Raw genomic sequence first — 25,835 nt, forward strand, 5'->3', positions numbered from 1 at the left:
GACAATATAAAATAGGTAGACCATGTATATATATCTAAAGTTTACATTGTATTGCATAGATAGTACTTACGTATTCGTTACCAAGTAAAACAAAACAGAATGACCCGGAAGGGATTGCTTGTAGTACCTTTTGACTTCCGTTTTTAATCGTATGGGTCCGTCTGGAAAGGGGTAAGCAGCAAAGTACTGACAAACTAACTATTAATGTGGCTAACATATTTGCTTTTCAAATACAAACGTTTAAATTTGTATGTCAAAATGAATGAATATGGTGAAATGATTCCGCTTTATCTGGAAGCACAGTAGTGTGTGTGTAACGTCAACACCAGCGAGGTAGATAACGCAGATTGTAGCAGTAGCTTTTGAAATAGTCCAAATACTACTACAGTTTGTAGTGAATATCAATATCCTTACAATATTACATTTTAAGGACGAAGCTTTAAGAATTTACTATATGAAATGTTATATTATAAAAATATTATATACGCGAAGGGGCGTACACGGAAGTATATGTATGGTGACGAAAGTGTCGAAACACCTATTGTTCTGTTAATTCATCTATGCCAGTGGTTCTTAACCTTGTTGGAGGTACCGAACCCCACCAGTTTCATATGTGCATTCACCGAACCCTTCTTTAGTGAAAAATAAAATGTTTTGTTTTTTTCAAATTCAAGAAAAATTTATGTTTTTTTACTGGTGCACAAAATGAACCGTGCATGAACATCACCTTGTTCAAAGAACAAAACCAACCCAGTGCATGAACTCACAACAAATTACACACCTTACACACATTACCATGAATTGATTAACGTGGACCCCGACTTAAACAAGTTGAAAAACTTGTTCGGGTGTTACCATTTAGTGGTCAATTGTACGGAATATGTACTGTACTGTGTAAACTGTATTGTTTCATATAATGTATTCTCTTCCTTTGCAATCTGCTAGTAAAAGTTTCAATCAATCAATCAAAAAACCTGCAAATTAGATGGAAAATTAGAGGGAACATTGTTTGGGGGTATCCATAATACGCCGATAGGGAGAAGTTTTTATTTACACGATAATTTGGATGTGTCTATACCTCCGTGGCGGAGGCTCCGCCGAATCCCCTGAGGCCGACTCACCGAACCCAGGTTAAGAACCACTGATCTATGCTCTTAATCCACCTTGAATCTTAACCATACTTATAGCTAAAACATTTGGACATGCTGTGGATGGGTTTGGTTGAAGAACAAAACAGATGCAAACATTTCTCTACAAAATGGATAGGGGAATCTCCTATTCCTACTCAGATTATTACATCCATTCAGTTTCCATTACTGCAGTCCATTCTGTGTTTGTTTAGAAGGGTGCAGTAGCACTTAGGAGTCATTTAGAAGTAATATCGAACAGAAAACTTGCTTGAGCTGAATTGGTAAACTCTAGTGGTTTTCAATCAATCAATCAAAGTTTATTTATATAGCCCTAAATCCCAAGTGTCTCAAAGGGCTGCACAAGCCACAACGACATCCTCGGCTCAGATCCCACATCAGTGCAAGAAAAAACTGAACCCAATGGGATACAATGAGAAACCTTGGAGGGGACCGCAGATGAATCTACTTGTTCATTTACTGTTAATATCTGCTTACTTTCTCTTTTAACATGTTCTATCTACACTTCTGTTAAAATGTAATAATCACTTATTATTCTGTTGTTTGGATGCTTTACATTAGTTTAGGATGATACCACAAATGTGGGTATCAATCCGATACCAAGTAGTTACAGGATCATATATTGGTCATATTCAAAGTCCTCATGTGTCCAGGGACATATTTCCTGAGTTTATAAACTTACTTTTCAGAGGCGGTATAGTACCCAATATGATTCATTTGTATCACGGTACAATACTAATACCGGTATACCGTACAACTCTAGTATGATTCATATCGTATTGGATCAATATCAGTATCGGCCAATACTCAAGGCTCCAACATCCGTATTGTATCGGAAGTGAAAAGGTTGTATTGGGATGCACCTACAACACATGATTAAAAAACGAAAGGACGGTAGAGAGACCTTGCGCAATGGTCCAAAACAACTGCAGAAGCGTGTGACACAATGTCAGAGTGAATATGTGCTGTAATTATGGTCTTAAAGTCTGATGAAATATTAGTGTGCATGTGAGAACTTTTTTTGGTGTGTTTCAATAATTCACATTCGCTTTGCAGGCCCTCGGCTTGCCCCTTTTAGCCTGGACCATGGAACCTTGTCATGGAATTATGAAAGCTTTCCCCAAAGTTAAAAGAGCCAGAGTTTCTCAGGGAAAGGATTCTCCTCTTTTAAAGAAGAAAGCTGATCAATTTGATGTGACAGGTTGGTATAGTTATTCATCCATCCATCCATTGTCCACTGCTTATCTGCATTAAGGTCACAGGTAAGCTGGAGCCTATCCCAGCTGAATTCGGGCAAGAGGTGGGATACATCCTAGACTGGTCGCCAGCCAACCACAGGGCACGTACAGATAAACAACCATTCACACTCGTATTCACACCTATGGACTATTTACAGTCTCCAATTAACCTAACATGCATATTTTTGGAATGTGGGAGGAAGCCAGAGAAAACAAGTATAGTTTATAGTAGTATATTTTTTGCATGTGTATTGTACTTGTAAATTACCATTAATCGAAGGATAGTTTAAAATGGCCGTGTTTCCCATACATTTTCTTAGGGAACGAGGAGGTATTCTAGAAATTAGGTTAAGTAAAAATTCTTATTATGCGAAGCCTGAGATCAGGGAAATACAGGGTTTTCCGTTCCAAAAAGAGAGGAAAGTCCAACTCTTTAAGTCCGTAACCATGGTCATTTACTCTATCAACGTACTCTGCATCGCTGGCAGGTTTTCTTGAACAAACCCTGAGTTATTTTAAACTGACCTCCCTCCTGATAAACGTTAAGCAAACTGTCAGACATCTGTATGTTCCTTTGTAACCAGTAGATCCATTCATCCATCCATTTTCTACCGCTTTTCCCGTTCGGGGTCGCGGGGGGTGCTGGAGCCTATCTCAGCTGCTTCGGGCGGAAGGCAGGGTACACCCTGGACAAGTCGCCACCTCATCGCAGTAACCAGTAGATGTTAAACACAATTAATTCCTGAAGGATTATGTCAGAGGATTTTGAGGTCATGGTTAGTTAGATATACTATCATTATACCAAACAATATATTGTTCATCCCTTTAAATATCCTCGATTCTAGATATTTAATATTAATTTAATTGGTTTGGATTAAAAAAACATTTAACAAAATATAATGTAATGTAATATAACGTAACTGTAACCAAAACCTGTGATTTATCCTATACCAGGCCTGGGCAATTATTTTGACTCGGGGGGCTAAATTTAGAGAAAAAAATGTGTCTGGGGGCCGGTATATCTGATTTTTTGGAACACTAATACAAAACCTCACAATAATATCTGAATGCTAAAAAGGTTATGACAGATCGACTTAAAAAACGGAATGGAATTTTAAATTTTTTTACTGAATGAGACACCCAGAATGTACATGAAAATAAAGAATGTGTGACTTACAATATTAACTATGAACGATAAAACACTGAATATTGACAACATATGAACGTCACACACCCTCTCGATCGACATATTTTACAATCAAGCCAAACGCAACAAAAATGCAAAATATGAACGCGAAGGGTTAAAAAAAACGCACCCCACCCACACTGCTTGGTGCCTCGTCTGAGCTGCTGTGAGGTAGATTACCATAGTAACTAGTATATCATGCAAAAGCGCGGATTCCAACCATTGAAATACTTTGTATAGTTCAAGATTTACGGTAATTTGAAAACATCACTGCACATCATAATGGCAGCTACAGTTTCCATCTTAAAAATCCCAAAACATTATTTCTGAATGTCCGGCAGGCCTTAATTTGCACAGGTCTGTCCTATACTGTTAGCAAAAAAAGAAATGTATATTCTTTAACTTGATTTCAGATATTTATTCTGTCATAATTACATTTGTAATATTTTTTTTATTAAAAGTAGATTTTTGGGGGGTAATTCATCATTGTAAATATGAATAATGTGTGATCTGTATTATTTACAGTAAGCAAAGTAATCTGCTAACAAACCAATGACACTTTGGATTATTCTTTTTTAATAAGTATATCTTAGATTTTAGTACATACAGGATTCAGAAGGATGCTTTATTATTGTCCATTCTTAACATGTACAAGACATATAAGAACTGAAATTACATTTTCGGCACATAGAAATATGATAGACAAATTGTTTTAAAAGAAAGTGCCTTGTTAGAAAAAAATATATAGCCTCTCAATGATATTTGAATTGACTTTATGTGTCACATATAATTAAAACAAATTTGAAATATTATGTTTTTGCCTCCTCTGCGTATGTTATTTATTTTTTTTACTGGTGGGATTGCACTTAAATGAAAATTATATTTAATCCATATCATTCCTCCACTTTTTTTTTTTTACCTGTGGGCTAATAAGAAAACATAACGTTAAATCAATAAACTCTTGCAGTAATTACAGTTGTGGTCAAAAGTTTACATACACTTCAGTGTTTCCCATAAACTGCCAAGATACTTGTGGCGGTGGGGGCGTGGCTATGGGCGTGGTCACCATGACATCATCGAGTAATTTGCATAATTTACTACAATGATATGATTTTCTCTAAAAAGGCTCAAAAAATTTATACTTACTAATTAATAATAACAGTTTTGTTTTAAACGTCCATCCATCCATCCATTTTACAATATAATTACAACACTTTATGTACATATTTATATACAGATTTGAACAATAAGTTATTCACTGAAATATATTTATTAATTGTGGTTCTTACAAAAAATATGTCTTATAAAATATAAAAGCTAAAATGTCTCTTAAAGCTCTGCCCCTTTAATTAGTGCATACTAAATAATTTAACTTTAGCCTACTACTACAACCATATTATTTACCAGCAACATAAAGTGAAACAGAGGCAGAGGTGTCCTGCCACAGTCAGTAACAAATAAACAGAAAACAGTAGTGGTCAAATACAAATAAGGCAACAAGAGAAGTATTCTACACTTCTCTTTTGTAAAGTAAATCTAAAGAGCCTATATGGGCATCTACATCAACTTTATGATTTGCCTGAGAAGCTGGACAGGACAAAAATAAAAAAAATATTTTATTTTATTTTTAATTGTTTTATTTGTGGCGGACGTAATTCTTTCGTGGCGGGCCGCCACAAATAAATGAATGTGTGGGAAACACTGCACTTGTTAAGAACATAATGTCATGGCTGTCTTAAATTTCCAATAATTTCTACAACTCTTATTTTTTTGTGATAGAGTGATTGTAGCACATACTTGTTTGTCACAAAAAACATTCATGAAGTTTGGTTCTTTTATGAATTTATTATGGGTCTACTGAAAATGTGACCAAATCTGCTGGGTCAAAAGTATACATGCAGCAACATACATTATACATTTTGGTGATGTAGAAAAGTTAAAATCATATCAAATTAGCTTCATGGCATGACCTCTTAACTTCATGTGAGTGACTATGATTGACGTCCAAAATGTTTTTGCTTTTTTTACTTTTCATACTAACTTACGCATTAACACTTTCATTTCCAGTTGGGTAAAGAAAGACGACCTTTTCTGTCTCCAGTTGCTATGGTGAATCATAGAATGAGCGCTTCATTGAACATGGCTTATTTTTTTTGTCTTAATTCAGAGTCAACATACACAGGATTAAGTTTCCCATTTTAATGTAAATCAACTTTGTCAACTTTAGGTTTAAACTCAGTGTTTGTTGAACACCCGACCTTGAATACCCACTTGGTCTGCCAGAGAATAAGACGTAGCGTGAGGGATCAGTGTTGCCAACCAAGCAAATATGTAACTATATGGTATTCAGACCGACAAAATGATAGAAAGTGGGAAATCTAGCAACTTGTTCTGGTTTTATTGGACATGTTTGGAAACTTAAACGAAAGCACATCTCAATAGTAGGTGCTGCCCTAGTAGGCCTTTCCTTATCTAAAAGCACTATGTCTTGTTTGTGACCCTTTTGTCGTCCCCTTTTTCAGGAAATACATTTAGAAGCACCTCAGTCTACATCCTGCCTGCTGGAATCGGAAATGCGAGATGTGAAATCTTCCAAAATCAAATTCAACAGAATGGAGGCCGGACAGAGAGGTCGTTGTGTACAGGTGTCACTCATGTTGTTGTTGATGACAACATGGAGCAAGACCGAGCTCTGCGCCTCCTTAAGGTGGATGCAATGCCCCCTGGCGTCCATCTAGTGAAATGCAGTTGGCTAAGCGGCTCTATTAGTGAGAAGCAACTCTTGGAGGAAACAAGCTACAGCATCATTTTATCAAAAAGGTACATGTCTAGTATTTTTTTTTTTTACTGATTTGGTATAACTATCTGCATCAACGCAATTCTATCTTAATATGGCTACAGTCGGATTTAGATCTAGTATAACAGTTGCAAATATTATCTATATTGCAAACAGCCATCTCTCCTTTTATTAGGTCATGTGTTATTGTCTGTCTATGATTGTATATGTTAATATATATATGTATATATTAATGTGTGTATATATATGTATATATATACAGTACAGGCCAAAAGTTTGGACACACCTCCTCATTCAATGTGTTTTCTTTATTTCCATGACTATTTACATTGTAGATTGTCACTGAAGGCATCAAAACTATGAATGAACACATGTGGCGTTATGTACTTAACAAAAAAATGTGAAATAACTGAAAACATGTTTTATATTCTAGTTTCTTCAAAATAGCCACCCTTTGCTCTGATTACTGCTTTGCACACTCTTGGCATTCTCTGGATGAGCTTTAAGCACACCTGGGAAGTGAAAACCATTTGACAAACTACAGTGTAAATAGTCATGAAAATAAAGAAAACGCATTGAATGAGAAGGTGTATTCAAACTTTTGGCCTGTACTGTATATATATATATATATATATATACACTGTATATTCATACACATATTGTTGTATCCTTTCTATTTCTAGCGATCTTGAGACTCCACAAGAAAATAACCATTTGTTGGACGACAAACCCACAGCTGAAATTACTGTAAAGCCAGAGTGTGATCAAAGCAAGGAAGAAGAAAAAATAGACACGGTTGGTGGCTATTACATTTGTAGAAAAACCATCAAAGTGTTAACCACAGGACTGTACTCTATTTGTGGTGGTGGGTTGCAGGGGTTCGCCGCCTTCCATGAGTGCTTGTAAAGTAAATGCATGACACACGAAACACTTTGTCTTTCACTTTTAATGTTGGAATTATGCATTAAACCAAAGGTTACGTACCGAAAAATATGAATGCATTTGCCATAGGGTTACATGGTATACGACATCAATTTGGCCACCGCCGAAAGAGCTTTTAATGCTGTTGTTATAGCGTGATAATGCATGTTGATGACACATTCGAGCAGTATCCTGCAAATTTGAGAGCGACAAGCGAATGAGTGCGTCCTCAATGCAATGTAGCGTCCTCGCTAGCTGCTAACATCCCTCCACAGTGCAGCTTCTAAATCGCTGATCCTCGCCTCTATTGCAGCAAATAAACTGTTTCTTACTAGTATCATTATCACTGAAGAACAAGGACTAGCTACACAACACACCGTAGGAGGATATGCTAACCGCAAGCTAGAGCTCTTGAATGTGAGCATAACTCGCCGGATCGGTACAAATATCGACAGTAACGATACCAATTACAGTACCACTATAGGGCGATACTAATGTGGTTAAATACATTTAAAAAATGTATCAAAAAAAACATTGTGTTTTTGTTATTGTTTACAAACTCAGAAAATAAGTCCCTGGACACAGGAGGGCTTTAAGGGGAAACTCCAAATGATTTACCACAAAGCCAACAGCAGAAAATATTTTAAATATCTAATTGATATTGTTACACCATTATTCTGTGTTTTTGTCTGATTAGAAGTGTGGCCAAAAATTTAATCATTCAATTATCCTGAAAATGTTAAGTATCAGCATTGGTATGACCAATACTGCCCCTGTAATTACCTGGCATTGAGTCGATACCTAAATTTGTAGTATCACCCAATATTAATCTAAAGTATCCAAACAACAGAAGAAAAAAGTGTAGATAGAATCATGTTACAACTAAATGTAACCAGCTATTAATAGTAAATTGCCCTAATAAGTAGATTAATAACCGCTTTGACTAAATAATACAACTGGAAAAGACGCAATATGTGAAGACATACTTCAGCAGCTAAATTAGGAGCCTTTCTAACTTGAAATAGTTCTATTATCATGAATATGTCAAATTATATATTTGGATATACATTGTTATTGCAAGAGGCTGCAACATATATCACAAAACAGATTTTGGGCCATATCGCCCATCCCTGTCAGTAATGAAATGTAAAATTGTCACGTTAGTGTTGTCAGTGTCACTTTATAATATTGTTATTCATTTTCAGGGTGGAGCAGACAAAAAAGAAGTGGTGCGAGGAGAAGACGACAGTGTCTCTCAGATACACCTGGAAGCTCTAATCACTGGCCAGCACCCAAAAAATGAGACTCCTGGGCTCAGCCTTGACCCTGGTCCTGACACTGCCACACATACGGCAGTCTCGGGGAAGTGGGTCTGTGCCCAGTCTTCTCAATCCAAAAGTAATAACTTCAACAAACACCTCACTGACAAACTCGAGCTGCTGGCCAAGGCCTATACACACCAGGGGGACAAGTGGAGGGCACTGGGCTACTCCAAGGCTGTCAATGCACTGAAGAGCTATCACAAGACCGTTACATCCTATCAGGTAAGCTAAAGTAGATGCAGTGGATAGGTTTGTGTCATAGGTTCGTCGGTGGGCTGGATATTCTTACATGGGTACAGATTCAAGGAACTGTAGTGGCATACCAGCACACATGAAATTGCACAAAATTTAGTATCCAATGTCCCAGATTTAGCCCAATGAGTACCACAAGTACAATAGTATGTATATAGTAATTTAAATAGAGTAGTTTATGAATAACATAGGTTAATAGGAATATATTAAAAATACAATAGAATAATTATAAACTATTGTAATACTGTAGTGCAGATAAAATGTAAAACAATGACAGCAAACAAAATAAACATTTTGAATAATCCTTGGAAATAATGAAAATGTAAAATTGACTTCTTTAAATTAAATGTATTTTCTTCATGTCATTAAACTTTGTATAACTTGCTGAATTTTATGTAATGACAAAATGTATTGATTTTTCTTCTTTTCTTGATTGGAGGGAAAATAGGGCATCTAGTTCTGGATTCATAAAATATTAATTTTGAAATTATTTTCTGGCAGGCAGGTATTAAACATGATTAAAGAAAATAATCAGATTAATCACGCTCAAATTTGGACTAATCATGATTTTTCACAGGTTATTACTCGCTTGCATAATATTTTGACACATATGCAATTTTATTGTCAGAACATTTTTAAAATGTTTTTCTTGAATGCACGTCATTTATTTGATCAAAACTTGCCAACAGTTTTATCACCCGTCGGGTGTATTTTGAAGTGAAATTTGCAGTCGGAGTCTCCTCATTCATCTTTGCACTGATGTATGCATTGATCTGATCACTGACCATATAACAACCTTTCAGGTAACCATTGGCTGTTAAAGTAAAGGAGCACATGTGGTAAAAAAAAATTGTGTGATTATTCTGTGTATTTACATGACTAATCCAATCATTTTTTTGTGATTATTTACAAGTTAACTTGTTATTATGTTACAGCTCTAGTCTAAACAGTTCATTGTTGATTTTTGAAATGCTATGTGTTCATAGTCTTACTATACACTGATTAGTAGCACAGTAATAGTTTCCTCCACACACAAGGCAATTATTCTCTCAATGCGTCATATTTATTTTTCTACATGTCAGGAGGCGTGTCTTATACCAGGGATTGGCAAGCGCATGGCGGACAAAATAGATGAAATTATGGAAAGCGGTCATCTGCGCAAATTAGATCACATTGGGGAGGCTGTGCCAGTATTGGAGCTTTTCACAAACATCTGGGGTGCAGGAGCCAAGACATCACAACTGTGGTACCAACAGGTAAAACATCCTTTCTTCATCAATTCAGATGCCATGCTTCTTGTTCATAGCAGGCTGAACAAGTTTATCCCCGCTGACACAGGTTGGTGACTGATTTTGGGTCAGTCGCAGGACTGGCACAAAGTGACAATCATTCACGCTGCAATTTACACTAAGAGGCATTTTAGAGCCGGGGTTCTTAAACTTTTTGACGTCGCAACTTAACTTTTCCACTACAAAGGCGCCCATGGCCCACTCAAATATTACCACTGAATTAGTAAATTTACTTTTGATTTCAATAGTGTTTAATAATTATGTCTAACCTACTTACCGTGTACAATCTTGTCCAATGATATGAAACCATGTGTTGATCACAAATAGTATAAACATAAACATTAGGCTTAGGTCAGGATGATTAGAAAAATAAGTACTAACAAAATATACTGAATAAGAACAATAGATTTACATACAATTACTGTATGTGGTGGTAAAATAAATTAACTAAATTAATAATGCATATTTTTTCCAACTGTCAATAAAATTTAAGTGCAAATGAAAATACAGCTTCACCACTTTAGTCATAATGTTGAGTTTATTTCGAACATGCATGCATACATAATGTTTGCGCTTAAGAAACTTCTGTAGGACTTTAGCTCCAGACTTCTTTACGAGTATGCATGTTTTTCCCCATCTTTATCAAAATATAACTATAGATGTAAAAATTGTGTATGTGCCTAAAGCTTAATTTATAATCGTTGTATTTGGGTAAATGGTTAACTCTTTTAGGTTTTGCTCACATTTGATTTATTTTATTTAGATTCACTGAGTTGGTGCTTTACGGAACACTGGTAGCAAACATTTGTTTTAAAAATACAAATAATATCAAGATAATACTTAAATGGGAAACACTAAACGTTAAAAGTATATCAAACAAACCTTTAATGGAGTAGTCACCGCAAACCAGTGTATTTTTCGGCTCTGCTACCTTTGGAGTGAGTGGTACTTTTGTTGTCTTTTTTTCATAAAATCTTGCACTCTTCCGCCATTCTTGATTACCTCTCGAGGAACTCTGATAAAACATTTATCCTTTTTGTGATTCAAACGGTTCGTACAGCTGAAAACAGGGCAAGCATAGGGCATTTTTCTTTGAGAAAGGCTAAATGGAGCTTAGTACCCATTGAGAACAGACGCTGGCTTGACCACCACTGTTATTCAATGAGCCGGATGTTACATCATTTTGAATCCAAGCAATACACTGCTCTGATCAATGGGCCCTATGGTTAAGAAACACTGATTTAGAGCCTTCTATTGAACATGTGTTTGTACTGTGTTTGTCTAATACTTGATTTGGTAGGGATTCCGTACTTTGGAGGACATTCGCACCAAAGCCCACTTAAGCCATTCTCAGAAAATAGGACTCAAGCACTATGACGACTTTCTGGACAGAATGCCCAGGGACGAAGCTGCAGCCATTGAGAAAGTGGTACGTCGCTTTCTTTGTCTTCAACAGTTAGCATTCTGACTCCCAAACATCTCAACGCAAAAAGTTCATGTTTGGGGGAAAAAATGGTGAGCTTTTCTTTAAAATGTGATAAATAGGCCACACAACAAATCATCTCAGAGGGGAAAATTAACTCTTTAATACTTGTCTTAAATTAGCCAGATACAGTCACACCTCGGTTTTCGTTTACTGTCTCTGTTATCATTATAGCTAAACATTGCGTGTCACAAATAAATCGGTTTGAGGCCAAAGAAAGTTGCGTGTGCCAGCACTTTTGATGAAGAAGGTGAGAAACACTATGGAATTCAAGAATTAATCCACAGTAAAATACGAAGATGGTATCTACGTAACTTTGCCCTCCTCTATTTCTTGTCTGCTCATTGCGGTCTTCCCCAAAAAGAGTCTTCAATAGATGTAAAAGTAATGTCAAATGTTCATTCATCCATTTAATTTGTCATGTATATTTACTTTGCAATGTTTTGTGCACGTAAAATTATAATTATTCTTCATAAAATTAATGTTTCTGGATGTCTGGAACAGATTAATTGCATTTACATTATTTATTAGGGAAAAATGCATTCAGTTTTCGTACAAAACATGTTTCTTCTAGCTGCCAATGCCTGCATTTTAGATGACTATGCAGCATGTGCCAGTGTCATGTGATGATTTAATAGGTTGACCTCTCAGTAATTAACTTGCAGAAGGCACCCTTGTTTATGACACTGAGGTTTTAGAAAAACGCCACCTTCGATGCGTCCACACTGGAGAATAACTAAAAAAACTAAAATAATAATATAAGTTATATGTTGAAATGTACGTAAATATAAATAATACATTTGTAAATAAATAAAAACGTAAAAAAGTGAGAATAAAAGCACATTACTATAGTCTAAACAACAGGGGGGAAAAGCATGCATTAGTACCTCTGTGTTGGCCTGAGAGATAAAAAAAATATTTTTTTTTTAAATGAGTTTATTTCTGTCATATAATCAACCATTTTGTGTGATCAAATTAACAGCACAGATTATACATATTAACAATAATAGACATACACACACAAAAAGAAAAATAATGACCAAAAAAGGAATAGGCTGAAGCCAAGGCTTATATTTGCCTATTCTATACATTCACTGAAAATTACATTGCCTGGAACATCAACATTCAAAAATCAATGGGATAAAATTAATCGTCGCTATTTTTGATCATTTTACATTATTTCACCTTTCAAGGCTTTCTTAAACCTTAACAAAGAACTAAATGGTAAATGGGTTATACTTGTTTAGCGCTTTTCTACCTTCAAGGTACTCAAAGCGCTTTGACACTATTTCCACATTCACCCATTCACACACACTGATGGCGGGAGCTGCCATGCATGGCCCTAACCACGACCCATCAGGAGCAAGGGTGAAGTGTCTTGCTCAAGGACACAACGGACGTGACGAGGTTGGTAGTAGGTGGGGATTGAACCAGGAACCCTCAGGTTGCAGGCACGGCCACATTCCCAACCTCCCCATGCCGTCCCTAACTACATGTCTTCAACTCATCACTGAGCTTGTTTCACCATTTAACTCCTAAAATTGAAATACATTTGTATTTTATATTCGTTCTTACTTTACATATTTCAAAAGTCAATACCCCCGTAAATTATAGTTTTCTCCTCTTAATTTAAATAACCTAAGAATACAATCTGGAAGGCTGTTGTTCTTTACTCGAAACACAATTTCCATTGTTTTTAAAAACACAATATCTGAAAATGTTAACACATTAGAACTTATGAATAATGGATTGGTAGGTTCATAGTATCACGCTTTGTGTATTATTCTAATTACCGGTACCCTTTTTTGAAGTTTAATTATTGGGTCTATGTTTGTTTTATAAACATTTCCCCAAACGTCAACACTGTTAGATATGGAACAATAAAATAATAATAAATGGGCGGACTATGTTCTTCAAATGATAAAACCATTTTTGTACTGTTTTTGTAATGTGGGATAAAAGTCAGCTCCGAGTCAAAAAATCTAATAAATATGGTTTAAAAACTAGTAATTTTTGTAAAGGTTTCTCTTTCTGGCTTCAGGACCTATAACTAAAACCTATGTTTTGTCCTGGTTGAGCTGTAGGAAATGCACTGCCATCCATGACTTGATGTCTAAAATGCAGTTGAAAAGGGTATGTATTGGTCCTGTGTCATCCGTTGTTTAGCCCCATATCGCCATATGTAAGGTTATGGAGATCATCACATTTGATGGCAACTAATAAGCCTTGTGTGAACGTCAAAAAGCGCAATATGAATATGTATTAAATTTGGCAAGCCACAATTTTTCAACTTGGCCTGATGGCCTTACTTAGGGCACCCCTTTGCCAGATAATGGATAAAAAATCCCCCAGATCCCAAATATTGTAGGAAAAATGGAAGGCTACCCTCAAAGACTTTCATATAATCTTTCATTTTCAGTTGGCCATGTGTCTTACTTTTATTCATATAAATAGTGACTCTTGTATGTGTATTTCTGGGATATGCAGGTAAGGGATGCGGCCCTGGGTATAGATTCCGGCCTTGTGGCAATGGCATGTGGCTCCTACCGCCGAGGAAAGACCACATGTGGAGATGTTGATGTTCTAATATCACACCCTGATGGGAAGTCCCACAGGGGTATTTTTAACAAAGTGCTTCAGGTCCTCCATGACAGTGGTATGTTCTGTCACATTTAACAAGTAGAAAATGTTCTCGTCCAACTAAATACGCTCAAATCATGTTGAATGTTTCCATGCAGGCTTTTTGACTGATGACCTGGTGAGCCATGAGGAAAATGGAGATCAGAAAAAATACATGGGTGTGTGTCGTCTGCCAGGAACAGACCGCCGCCATCGTAGGTTGGACATTATTGTGGTGCCCTATCAAGAGTTTGCCTGTTCTCTAATGTATTTTACTGGCTCTGCACACTTTAATCGCTCAATGAGAGCCCTGGCGAAAACCAAAAATATGAGCTTGTCAGAGCATTCGCTTAACAAAAGTGTAGTACGCCAAGGTAGCGCCAAGGTGCATGCTGGCACACCTCTACCTACACTTACAGAGAAGGATGTGTTTAATCTGTTGGGTATACCATACAGAGAGCCTGGTGAAAGGGACTGGTGATGGTTTCTGGGACATTTGAACTCTTCACAACAGATTGTTGATTCTAGCGCCACCCATAATATTGTCTGCCTCTAGCGGATTTGTCTGCTTTTTTACACTATCATCATGCACACATGGAAAAAACTAGCTTCAGAAAGTTTGGTATTCAAGCTTAATGAACATGCACATGAAAAATACATTGTTTTTATTTGCACACTATTTTACTCAGCTCATACAATGAACACAATCTTAAATCATTGAACCTGTCACTAATAAAATATTTTCAACAAAGTACATGAAATCAAAGTGGAATATTTAATACAAACACAATTTTTTGCTAAATATTTCTCCTTGTCCTTTTGAAGTGACTTTTCTAATCCCTTTAACAGCTCAGTACACTGAAAAGTGTCACACAGTATATGGTTGGTACAAAGGGATGTTTATTTGCCTTAAAATGTGGCTAAAAATATTATGGTTTTAAATGTTTATGTGACACTTTTTGTCAAACAATGGTTTGTAAAGACAATCATGTTCATGTGTAAAAGTGATTCCCTCATTAGGACTTTACCCTGGCTGCCTGCTAATTCACCCCTTGACCATCTGAGGCTCCTGATGCTTGTCATTACTGCTGCTGTTGCCAGGCAACACCTCTTCCTGCATTCCCCTTTGACTTGTCTGATGTGCATACAAGTTGTTACTTGGGTTTCTAGAACCACAAAAGCACGTCTAGCAGTGAGTGTTGCCTCCTCATCTTTCTCAAACCAAAGTATGTCATTTATGTATTATATTTTGATTAGTGTTGTCAATTAAAAATATTTTAATCACATATTTGCATTTCGATTAAATGTGATTAATCACAGTAAATTACAAGACCCCAATATTTTGATGTAAATTACACGCATGTTAAATTTGAAATAACTTTAAAAAAGACACCAATATTTTTTATTGTCAGAATGTTAAACAGTAACATTTAAATGTTGCATTACTTTTATTTGTTCAAAGCTTGCTTACAGTTTTATCTTAAGTATTGTATATTTGGGCTGACATATGTATCACTTACCATAGAGCAGGAATATTCTACTAAATTGTTTTAAGGCTACATTTATAGAAAGCTCAAGACCGGGGGGCCATACTTCTCCCTTTACTGTTGTTCTTATTTTGTATACCGGTAATCCGTAAAACAAACTTGAATACACCTCACGGTGATGCTTGGACACGTCATTTGATACACCCAGGGTCATAGGGTGTTTCGGGACTTTAATCATCAGACACACTCGCCCGGGCGACCCAGCCGAGATTGATCAGACCCCGGCCTGTGTCCAAGTAGCGCACCACGGATCCACAGCCACCAGCGTCCTATGCGATAGACATTTGATTTTGGTATTTTTATTTTATTCCTACTGTTTTTAAGGACCTTCTGTAAAAATGTGAGTGCTTCACAAGTTTTTTTAACTGAACTCATGGGCCACCAGTTTAATAGCCTAAATGATAAAAAAGAGAGGACTTAAAACGGAACCTTGAGGAACAATAATGGATTTATAAAGCACTTTACAGTGAGAACTAAGAACCCATCATTCATTCACTCTGCATTGACACTGAGGGTGGTAAGCTACATTTGTAGCCACAGCTACCTCTGGGAAGACTGACGGAAACATTAAATGGGAAACCTTGGTGCACAGCCATTTTCAGATTTCTCCAGATATGTTTCATCGGATTCAAGTCTGTGCTCTGGCTGGGCCACTCAAGGACATTTACAGATGTGTCCTGAAGCCATTCCTTTGATATCTTGGCTGTATACTTAGGGTCGTTGTCCTGCTGAAAGATGAACCGACGTTCCAGTCTGAGTTCAAAGCGCTCTGAAGCAGGTTGTCATTCAGGAAGTTTCTCTACATTGCTGCATTAATCTTTCCCTCTATCCTGACTTGTGTCCCAGTTCCTGCCACTGAAAAACATCCCCACATTATGATGTTGTCACAACCATGCTTCACTGTAGGGATGGTATTGGCCTGGTGATGAGCGGTGCCTGGTTTCCTCCAAACATGATGCCTGTCACACCAAAGAATTCAATCTTTGTTTCATTAGACCAGAGGATTTTGTTACTCATGGTCGTAGTCTTTTACATGCTATTTGGCAAACTTGTACTAGGCAGCACGGTCGGAGAGGGGTTAGTGCGTCTGCCTCACAATACAAAGGTCCTGAGTAGTCGTGAGTTCAATCCCGGGCTCGGGATCTTTCTGTGTGGAGTTTGCATGTCCTCCCCGTGACTGCGTGGGTTCCCTCCGGGTACTCCGGCTTCCTCCCACCTCCAAAGACATGCACCTGGGGATAGGTTGATTGGCAACACTAAATTGGCCCTAATGTGTGAATGTGAGTGTGAATGTTGTCTGTCTATCTGTGTTGGCCCTGCGATGAGGTGGCGACTTGTCCAGGGTGTACCCCGCCTTCCGCCCGATTGTAGCTGAGATAGGCTCCAGCGCCCCCCGCGACCCCGAAGGGAATAAGCGGTAGAAAATGGATGGATGGATGGATGGTACTAGGGAATGGCTTCTGTCTGGCCAATCTACCATACAGGCCTAATTGGTGGTTTACTACAGAGATGGTTGTCCTTCTCTAAGATTCTCTTCTCTCCTGCCTCCACATGCTGTTGCTCTGACAGAGTGACCCTTACTGAGCTCTTCTCTCCCAATTTCTAAGTTTAAAGTTTAAACTGTGCTTAATGGGACCTTCAAGGCAGTAGGTATTTTTCTGTACCCTTAAACCAGATTTGTGCCTCGAGACAAGCCTATCTCAGAGGTCTACAAACAATTCCCTTGACTTCATGTTTAGTTTGTGGTCTGTCATGCACTGTTGGGTGTGGGACCTTATATGTAGACAGGTGTGTGCCTTTCCAAATCATCTCCAACCAACTGAATTTACCACACCAAATCAATCTTTAGGAACATCTCAAGGATGATCAGTTGAAACAGGATGCCTGTTCTTCTATATAACAGGAGCAATCGAGTGTTTTTTAAGAATTTGCTGCAAAATTATTGCCTCCCAGGTTTTGAACTGGCCAGGGAATAACATCATTCCCTGGCCCGTGGGGCCAAGAATGGCTCTGCCGAATAGCAACCTGCTCTGCCTTTCAGGCAACCATCCATTTTTAAGGTGAAGGAGCATGTACTGCCAAAATAAATTGCGTGATTAACCTGCATACTGTAAATACATGATTATGCAATGGTTTTTGGTAAATAATCGCATGAGTTAACACATTAACTTTGACAGCCCTTGTTTTAATAGATAACCTTTACCGTAATAATAAATTATTATTGGACTATGATTAGAAAAACATGAAGCACAAAAGAATACTCAAGAATTAGTCATCCTTTGGAGGACTAAAACAAGAAAATAAATTGGTGATTTGGCAGCAAAGTCTGTGAGTCCTCTTTGAACATTTCCCGCAGGAGCCAGTGGAAGCCGGTTTAGTATCTTGAATGAGTCTGTCCCGATCTGAACAATGGGACTGTGTATCTTTGTCTTTGCGGTATTCCTCTGGCTTACCCTCCAGCATGCTGTGAGCGTTGCAACAGTAGTCTATGCTCTGGTGGTTGGAAATGTTCAGGTGAGCTATTGTAATGAAAGACTGCAGCAAGACCTGATGGGGAGAGATCCTTTGACCCGCGGCAAGGTGCAACATCCATTTCAGCAACTCCACAAATGGCAAATGGGTCGTACTTGTATAGCGCTTTTCTACCTTTTTAAGGAACTCAAAGCGCTTTGACACTATTTTCCACATTCACACACTGATGGCGGGAGCTGCCATGCACGGCGCTAACCAGGCCCATCAGGAGCAAGGGTGAAGTGTCTTGCTCAAGGACACAACGGACGTGACTAGGATGGTAGAAGGTGGGGATTGAACCAGCAACCCTCAGATTGCTGGCACGGCCACTCTCCCAACTTCGGCGTGGCGAACAAATGTCTTCTGATCGTCCGCCTCAGCAACCTGTCCAGGATAAAACGTGGCCAAGTCATCTAGACAGTTAGGGGTTTTAATGAAGCCACTCCACTCCAGAGGTTTAACGTGGTTGGCTGCTTCATACTCTTCTGGTGTCCTCAGTCTGTATAGCTTAGACCTCCACTGGCCTCCCTAGTGAAGAAGCGCTTTGTATGTTTCCCAACACTGAGCAGGTGGTCCTCTGGCTGACCCAGAACCTCCACCATACACCACACTGCCGCCATTCCCGCCCAACCACACGCTCGCACACAAAGGGAGACATCGCTTATTATTATACGTTACAAATTTCAGCACAAATACACCCTTTTAAACAACATACTTCGATATTTCTATATTCAGAAAAGCTTTGCTTGGAGACAAATGTGTTAATATTATCACACTTTACCGACCTGTTTTATAGGAATAAAAAGAAGACACAAAGTGCTTGATTGCGTTCTCATCGCAGGCTATGACCTGACTGAGACACGGAAGCACTAATAAGTACCTCCCGTTTCCCTCCTTTCCTATACGAGTGCTTCTCTGCTGGCATGGCGGAATAACATGTCTTATGGCATTCAGCTTGGAACCATACACATTAACTGTGACTTTAGATATGAAAATTCCTCAAACTAAATTAGAATACTCTATTTACACACTAATTTTACAAAACAATTGTGACTACTAATTGCTATTTTCTGAAGCTATCCTGTAAGCTTCAGTCGTGCGTTCTGCCCATTTCTCAGCATACATTTTGGTTGGCTGCGGTTCCTCCCGGTGAGTCATCTTGAGGAGCAGGTCTGTCGGCAATCGTGGATGATGCCCGAAAAGCAAGAAGAAAGGTGAGCAACCAGTTGCTTCATGACGTGTGCTGCTGTATGCACTGACAATCTGGGGTATGTAATCTTTCTTTTCCTTCTTTTCCTCACTCAGGGTTCGCAACATTTGCAGCACTGTGCGGTTAAAGCGCTAGGCCGGATTACCCTGAGGGTGGTATGGGGTCCACCGGGAATGTCCCACTCCGCTCAGTTGCCTTAGTGTTCGGAATAAATAATTTTCAAATTTGCGCCCTTGGTCATGATGCAGTTTCAAGGGATAGCCAAATCTAGGGATATAATCATTAAAGGTTTTCTCCCCCGCAGTTTCCTCTGACTTACTACAGGTCGCATAACATTGTGCAAATCTGGCAAATTGATCAATTACCACTAGGATATATTGGTAGCCTCCTCTACTCTGTTCTTAATGCAAATAGTCAATTGAGACAAGCTCCAGTGGAGAGTTGGTTGTGATGCTACTCATTGGGGTTCGTACGTGTCACAGGTTGTGTTTTTTTTATGCACTGGCATTGTCTGGTAACCTATGTCTCAATCTCCCGCCTCATGTAAGGCCAATAAAACCTCTGCCTTGCTAAACTAAGTACTCTTTCAGTGCCTACGTGACCCATGTCGTCGTATAAGAGAACCAATGCTTTGAGGCTAGCAGGTAAAACTAGTTGACGTCGCTCTGCGACTCTACGATAGAGGATTCCATCTTCGATGTGCAGCCTTGTCCACTCATGCATTCCTTTTCTGCCTAACCCTTGCTGACTCTGCTTCATGCTGTCAGTCAGTGTTGCATTTGACTCTTTCAATCGTAGAACATTTCCAATCACTGGGTCCCTTTGCTGGGCATGTTGGAGTTCAGTGAGACTAAATGGTGTCAATGTTTCTTTGGTCTTGGGTTCAAGTTGGTCACCCTGGGCCAGAGCCAAAGCAGCTATCCAGGCTACATCTCCCCTTTCGCCTGCTCTGCACTCTCCCCATGTTGTGGTGACAACTTCTCTGGTCAATTCCTGTGTACACTCACTGACATATTTGTTGATATATAGGGGGCAACGTGAGAGTGAATTAGCGTCAACATTTATTTTGCCTGGCCTGTACCGTATATCAAATCTAAAATCTGACAGTTCACCCACCCATCTGTGGCCTACTGCATGTAATTTAGCAGTGCTCATGACATAAGTTAAAGGGTTATTATCAGTGTAGATAGTAAAGTGTGGGGCATAATACAAATAATCCCTCAACTTTTCGCAGACTGACCATTTGAGGGCGAGGAATTCTAAGTTGCCTGAGTGCAGTCTGTAGTTTTTCTCAGCTGGTGTGAGAGTCCTCGATCCATACGCAACCACTCTGAGCATTCCATTCTGTCTCTGATAAAGAACCGCTCCAAGTCCCTTGTCAGAAGCGTCTGTGTGGACTATGTAAGGCAGTTCAAAATCTGGATATGCCAGCACAGGGGGCTCTACCAACTGGTCAATCAGCTTGCATAAGACTTCTTGATGCGTCCTGGTCCATTCAATTGGGGTTTTGGATGGCAATTGAGCACCTTTTCCTTTTCAAGCCCCTGAACTATCCAGCAATGGTTGTCTTAAACTTCTCCCTGGTTGGAAGAGTTCATAAATGGGGCTTGCCATTCTGTAGAAATCCTGTATATAGGACCTGTAGTAGCTCAAAAAGCCTACGATCCTTCTCACATCTCCGATTGTAGTCGGAGGGTCTTTCTTCAAGGCATACACTGCTTCCAAGTCTTTGGGGTCAATGCACACGCCTTCGGCTGACACCAAGCGACCGACATATCGCACTTCTTTTTTAAATAGGTCACATTTTGTGGGCCTGAGTTTCACTCCATGGGTCTGCAGGGCTCTCAAGACTTTCCTGAGCACTTCAATGTGATCTTTAAGGTCTTTGCATAACACAATATGTCATCCAGGTACGGGATGCAACACTCATCCCTCAGGGGTGCAAGCATTTCTCCATACTGCGCTGAAATGCAGCTGGCGCATTTGTCAGACCAAATGGTATGCGTACCCACTCAAACAGACCCCATGGGGTGATAAAGGCGGTCAGATGACGTGAAGCTCCTGCAATAAACCCTCGATGGTAGGCTTTCCTTGATCTAAGATGGCGAACCAAGTATATCCCCCCAGGGTGTCTGTGAGATCTTGGATCCTAGGAAGGGGATGGCGGTCAGGGACTGTGCGCTGGTTCAGAAGGCGATAGTCAATACATAGTCTAAGTGTCCCATCCTTTTCACGCACACAAATGGCTGGTGCGGAGTAGGGGGATTTAGACTTAACAATCCATCCTTTAGCAAGGAGCCTCAATATACTCCTTGACCTCCTTGTACAAGGGTTTCGGAATGGATGCATAAGATTTTTGAACAGGGGTATTGTCTTCAAGTGCAATAGACATTTCTAAACTTTTGATACACCCAATGTCATTGTCATCTCGAGCAAATGCTCCTGCCTCCTCTCGCAAGAGTTGTTTGGCTATTTCCTGTTGTTCCTTTGTCAGGTGGTCAATGTTAACAGGTGGGTCCTATGGCTCCATCACACAAGATCCTGTATCCTGTTTGGTGTTTTGAGACTCAGCATTTGGGGACTCAAAAGGAACTTTTATTTCAGTCAGCTGTGGTTCATCAGTTGATACTATCTTAACAACAGGCTAAATGCTGCCTAATATCGTTTTACAGGATAATGTGACCTCATGCTTGTTGTGGTTACCTATGGGGATTCTCAAGCAGGGTACTTTTGCTTGGTTAAACTCTAAGAGACTGTCACCGACATCAAGCTGCTGTAACTGTGGGTTACTTTCATTGGGTTCAAAGAGCACCAGGGGGTTTGATGTGTTAAACATAGGTGGAATCCTGCACTTTACTTGTCTGACCGCACCGGCTAAAATAACAACATCATGAAATCCCACTTTAAGCATACCATGTCTGAAATCATTATCATGAGAGGCATGTGTCTGAATCAGACAGACAAGTGCTATGGCTTTGTCATTCTCTATGTTTAAGGCTCCACGTAGGAGGGTCACAAGGGCTGATATGAAGTCATGCTCACCCTTTGGTCCCATTATCAAGCATTCAATCACGTTAAAACCAATAAGGGGGCGGTCCATGGGCACACTACTTACTAAGAAGGGTACCTGTATTGATAAGTTTGGGTCGCTATTATCGGGGAGACTCACATTCACTCCCACCCACCCGTCATACGGCAAGGGCTCCCCATTCACTGCGAGCACACTTAGAGGTTTACGCCCTGTGAGATTTGCTAATGGGCGTGGCTTATGGTCGGGAATGGTAAGTTTCTACCCACTTACGATCAAGAAGACTCACTTGAGCACCTGTGTCAAGCAAACAAACTGTAAAATTGTTAATGTTGCTCTTGACCCTGCATTTCTTCCCTACTAACTGGGCTACTTGTTCCCGCACCTCAGTGTTTTTGGACTGAAGAGAGGACATTCCAATGTTTCTTACATGTGCTGGTCTCTCCCCTGGTGTCTTCACCTCTGTAGATTTCCAGGGGCTGCTGTTCATTATGGTGTGGACATCAGCAGGGGGTTGGTTAGCACTCTTGACAGGAGGCCTCTTGAGACAGCCAACAGCTCTGTGCCCGACCTCCCCACATAGAAAACAATGGTGACATGGGCTTGTGCCTTCTTCAGCACACTTGGGGCAGCTATATTGTCTTGCTGTTTGCCTGGGCCTTGGTCTGGCATTTGTGCATCTACAGGGTTGTTCGAACGTTTGGTTAGCTGTGAGAGACTCACCCAGTTTTGTTAGGGTATCAACTTTGGAATTAAGTTCCTCTATCACATTGCTTTTATTCTTTGTTTCATGCTGTAATGTTTTTTCTATAATCCTTATTAGTCTCAAGTTGGGCACTGTGAGCGTGTGTTACCTTATGACGAGATCCGTGAGCAAGTCTTCGCTACCTCTCACTCTCTTCACCGCACACCTGGCTCACATGCCAAATTAGTGCTTCATCTGACACAGCATAGTCGGACAACAGTGGTTTAAGTTTGGTGCAAATGTCACAAAACTTACTTTCACTTTTTCCACTTAAGTGAGAGCGCAAAAAGCTTCTGAGCTCACAGAGTGTTGAATCATCCTTGTTAACTGGCATATCTTTGAACTGTCCGGGTCTGACAATAAGGAGGATGCCCTGGATGATTTCACCTTCAGAATGACTTGCTTTGAGCCCCTCATCTATCTGTTTGCAAAATCCATGGTAGCTAATATCTGACACATGGTACACCAACTGACCCCCGTGAACTTAAAATTCTCTACGCTGAAGTAGGGGTATATCTCGTAAAGGAACCATACTACTAGGGCGAGCATGAGAAGCGGCTTGATGTAGTGTTTGGGTACCAGCAGAGGTGGGTGTGTGCATGGCGGTATGAGCTTGCCGTGTATCAGTCAAAGTAGGCATGTTTGTGGAGTCGTACGTATGTGTTGCGTTATACGTGCGTGTCTTCTATGTTTCATATTCAGATATCTTTCTCCCCAAAGACTCATAATTGGCCAGTAATGTTTGGTACTTGAGTGCTTGTGGGTCAGCGGAAACATGTGGCAATGTGTCATCACTGTTATCCCTATGTCCCTGTTGTATAGTTGTCAGTTGTAAGGGTGGTGGGTTAATGACAACAATCTCTGTTTGCTTTGCGTGACGGACTTTTCGGCGAAACGACTGGCCCTGATGTCATTAATAGCATCTCTTAGAGATAGAAAGCATGCAATACCTTGATCTTCTGACTCTAGTAGTGTCCTACAGTTTAAGTAAACACATATATTGTCAAAACAACTCTTTTCATCACCCTTAATTACCCCAGAAGAATCAACATCTGGTACCGGTGTGATGTCCTCAATAATTTCAAAAAGTTCTTGTGCTGTCAACTCGTGGAGTATTTTCTTTACCTCCTACGTCAGCTCTTTACGTACATGTTCTCCCATGTTGATCGTGTTACTCGACGACAGATTGTAGCTTTGTTGTCTTGGGCAAGCGGTGCTGCACTCCTCCAGCAAATCATCAATCAATCAATCAATGTTTATTTATATAGCCCTAAATCACAAGTGTCTCAAAGGGCTGTACAAGCCACAACGACATCCTCGGTACAGAGCCCACATAGCAAAGGTCCCTCTCACACGCTTTGGTCCTGTTGCTGCCTCAGTCGCACGCTGCTCCCACTTGCTTCTGCCGTCACGTCTGCCTTGGATTCATAGATTAGGAAATCAGCATTTTTTTGGATGCAAATCCCAGCGGTGCCTCCAGAATTCTGTTACAGGCCTCGCACTGAGTAGCCTGGTCCCAGTGTTCGAAATGGTGTGTCCTGTTTTATAGGAATAAAAAGAAGACACAAAGTGTTTGATTACGTTTTCATCGCAGGCTGTGACCTGACTGAGACATGGAAGCACTAAAAAGCACCTCCCATTTCCCTCCTTTCCTATACGAGTGCTCCCTCTGCTGGCGTGGCGGAATAACATGTCTTGTGGCATTCAGCTTGGAACATACACTTTAACTGTGACTTTAGATATGAAAATACCTCAAACTAAATTAGGATACTCTATTAACACATTAATTTTACAAAACAATTGTGACTACTAATTGTAGGTGTCACACACGCGCTGCATGTTGGCATCTTTCAAAATGACTTTAAGTGTTGTCATTCTGTGCATTTGTCCAATCGCAGGTGTTGTGACTTTTTGTTTTAAATGTAGTCTACCAGTTTCTAACAGGAAAAACTATGTGACGTTATATGCAGGGCCGTCAGGGGGGCGTGGCCAGACAGAGCATCAGCGGCATCAAGGACAGCGCTGCAGTAAACAACAATCTTTAATGAACATCCATTTTCTACCGCTTGTCCCTCTCAGGGTTGCGGGGGTGCTGGAGCCTATACCAGCTGCGCTCGTAAGTTACGTTATTTGCTGTAATAAGAATGGAATGACCAGACGAATGGCAGTCATACATGAGGACCACAAGTCAAGGTTTGAAACAAATACCAACTTGTTTTGAGACGACTCTGCTAAAGACTATACGAGCGGTCCCCAAACTACGGCCCGCTGGAAGTCCCAAGTTTTAAAAAAATGTTTTTTTGTTTGTTTTTATTATTAGTTTTTAAAATCTGTCCTTTCTAATCCATTTTCTACCACTTGTTACTCTCTGTGTCTCCTAGCCGCTCAGGCAAATCATATTGTCTAAAAATGCATTTTCCCAACGATAACGTGACATCATCGTGCACAATATACTGTATATATATATATATATATATATATATATATATATATATATATATATATATATATATATATATATATGTATATGTATATGTGC

At 39.5% G+C, this 25,835-nt stretch overlaps 1 protein-coding gene across 3 annotated transcripts; it reads left to right on the forward strand.

Moving 5' to 3' along the window:
• Positions 1-79: 79 nt before the first annotated feature.
• poll (polymerase (DNA directed), lambda) lies at positions 80-20,634 on the forward strand. 3 transcript variants are annotated; one of them, XR_009823829.1, is made up of 11 exons: positions 80-171; positions 2,205-2,349; positions 6,095-6,392; positions 7,053-7,164; positions 8,496-8,834; positions 9,947-10,120; positions 11,454-11,582; positions 14,124-14,292; positions 14,375-14,470; positions 19,432-19,527; positions 19,619-20,634. XR_009823829.1 is itself a non-coding variant. In XM_062033147.1 (10 exons), the coding sequence occupies exons 2-10, from the start codon at positions 2,235-2,237 to the stop codon at positions 15,317-15,319; spliced, it is 1,476 nt and encodes a 491-aa protein (XP_061889131.1). In that variant the 5' UTR covers positions 80-171; positions 2,205-2,234; the 3' UTR covers positions 15,320-15,582. The 3 variants fall into 3 exon arrangements, 2 of the variants coding, with proteins under 2 accessions (XP_061889131.1, XP_061889129.1); XM_062033147.1 differs by lacking the exons at positions 19,432-19,527; positions 19,619-20,634 and adding an exon at positions 15,276-15,582; XM_062033145.1 differs by lacking the exons at positions 19,432-19,527; positions 19,619-20,634 and having other exon boundaries at positions 81-171; positions 14,375-15,250.
• The last annotated feature ends 5,201 nt before the right edge of the window (positions 20,635-25,835 follow it).

Source organism: Entelurus aequoreus, linkage group LG22 (assembly GCF_033978785.1).
Source record: "Entelurus aequoreus isolate RoL-2023_Sb linkage group LG22, RoL_Eaeq_v1.1, whole genome shotgun sequence".
Lineage (NCBI taxonomy): Eukaryota > Metazoa > Chordata > Actinopteri > Syngnathiformes > Syngnathidae > Entelurus > Entelurus aequoreus.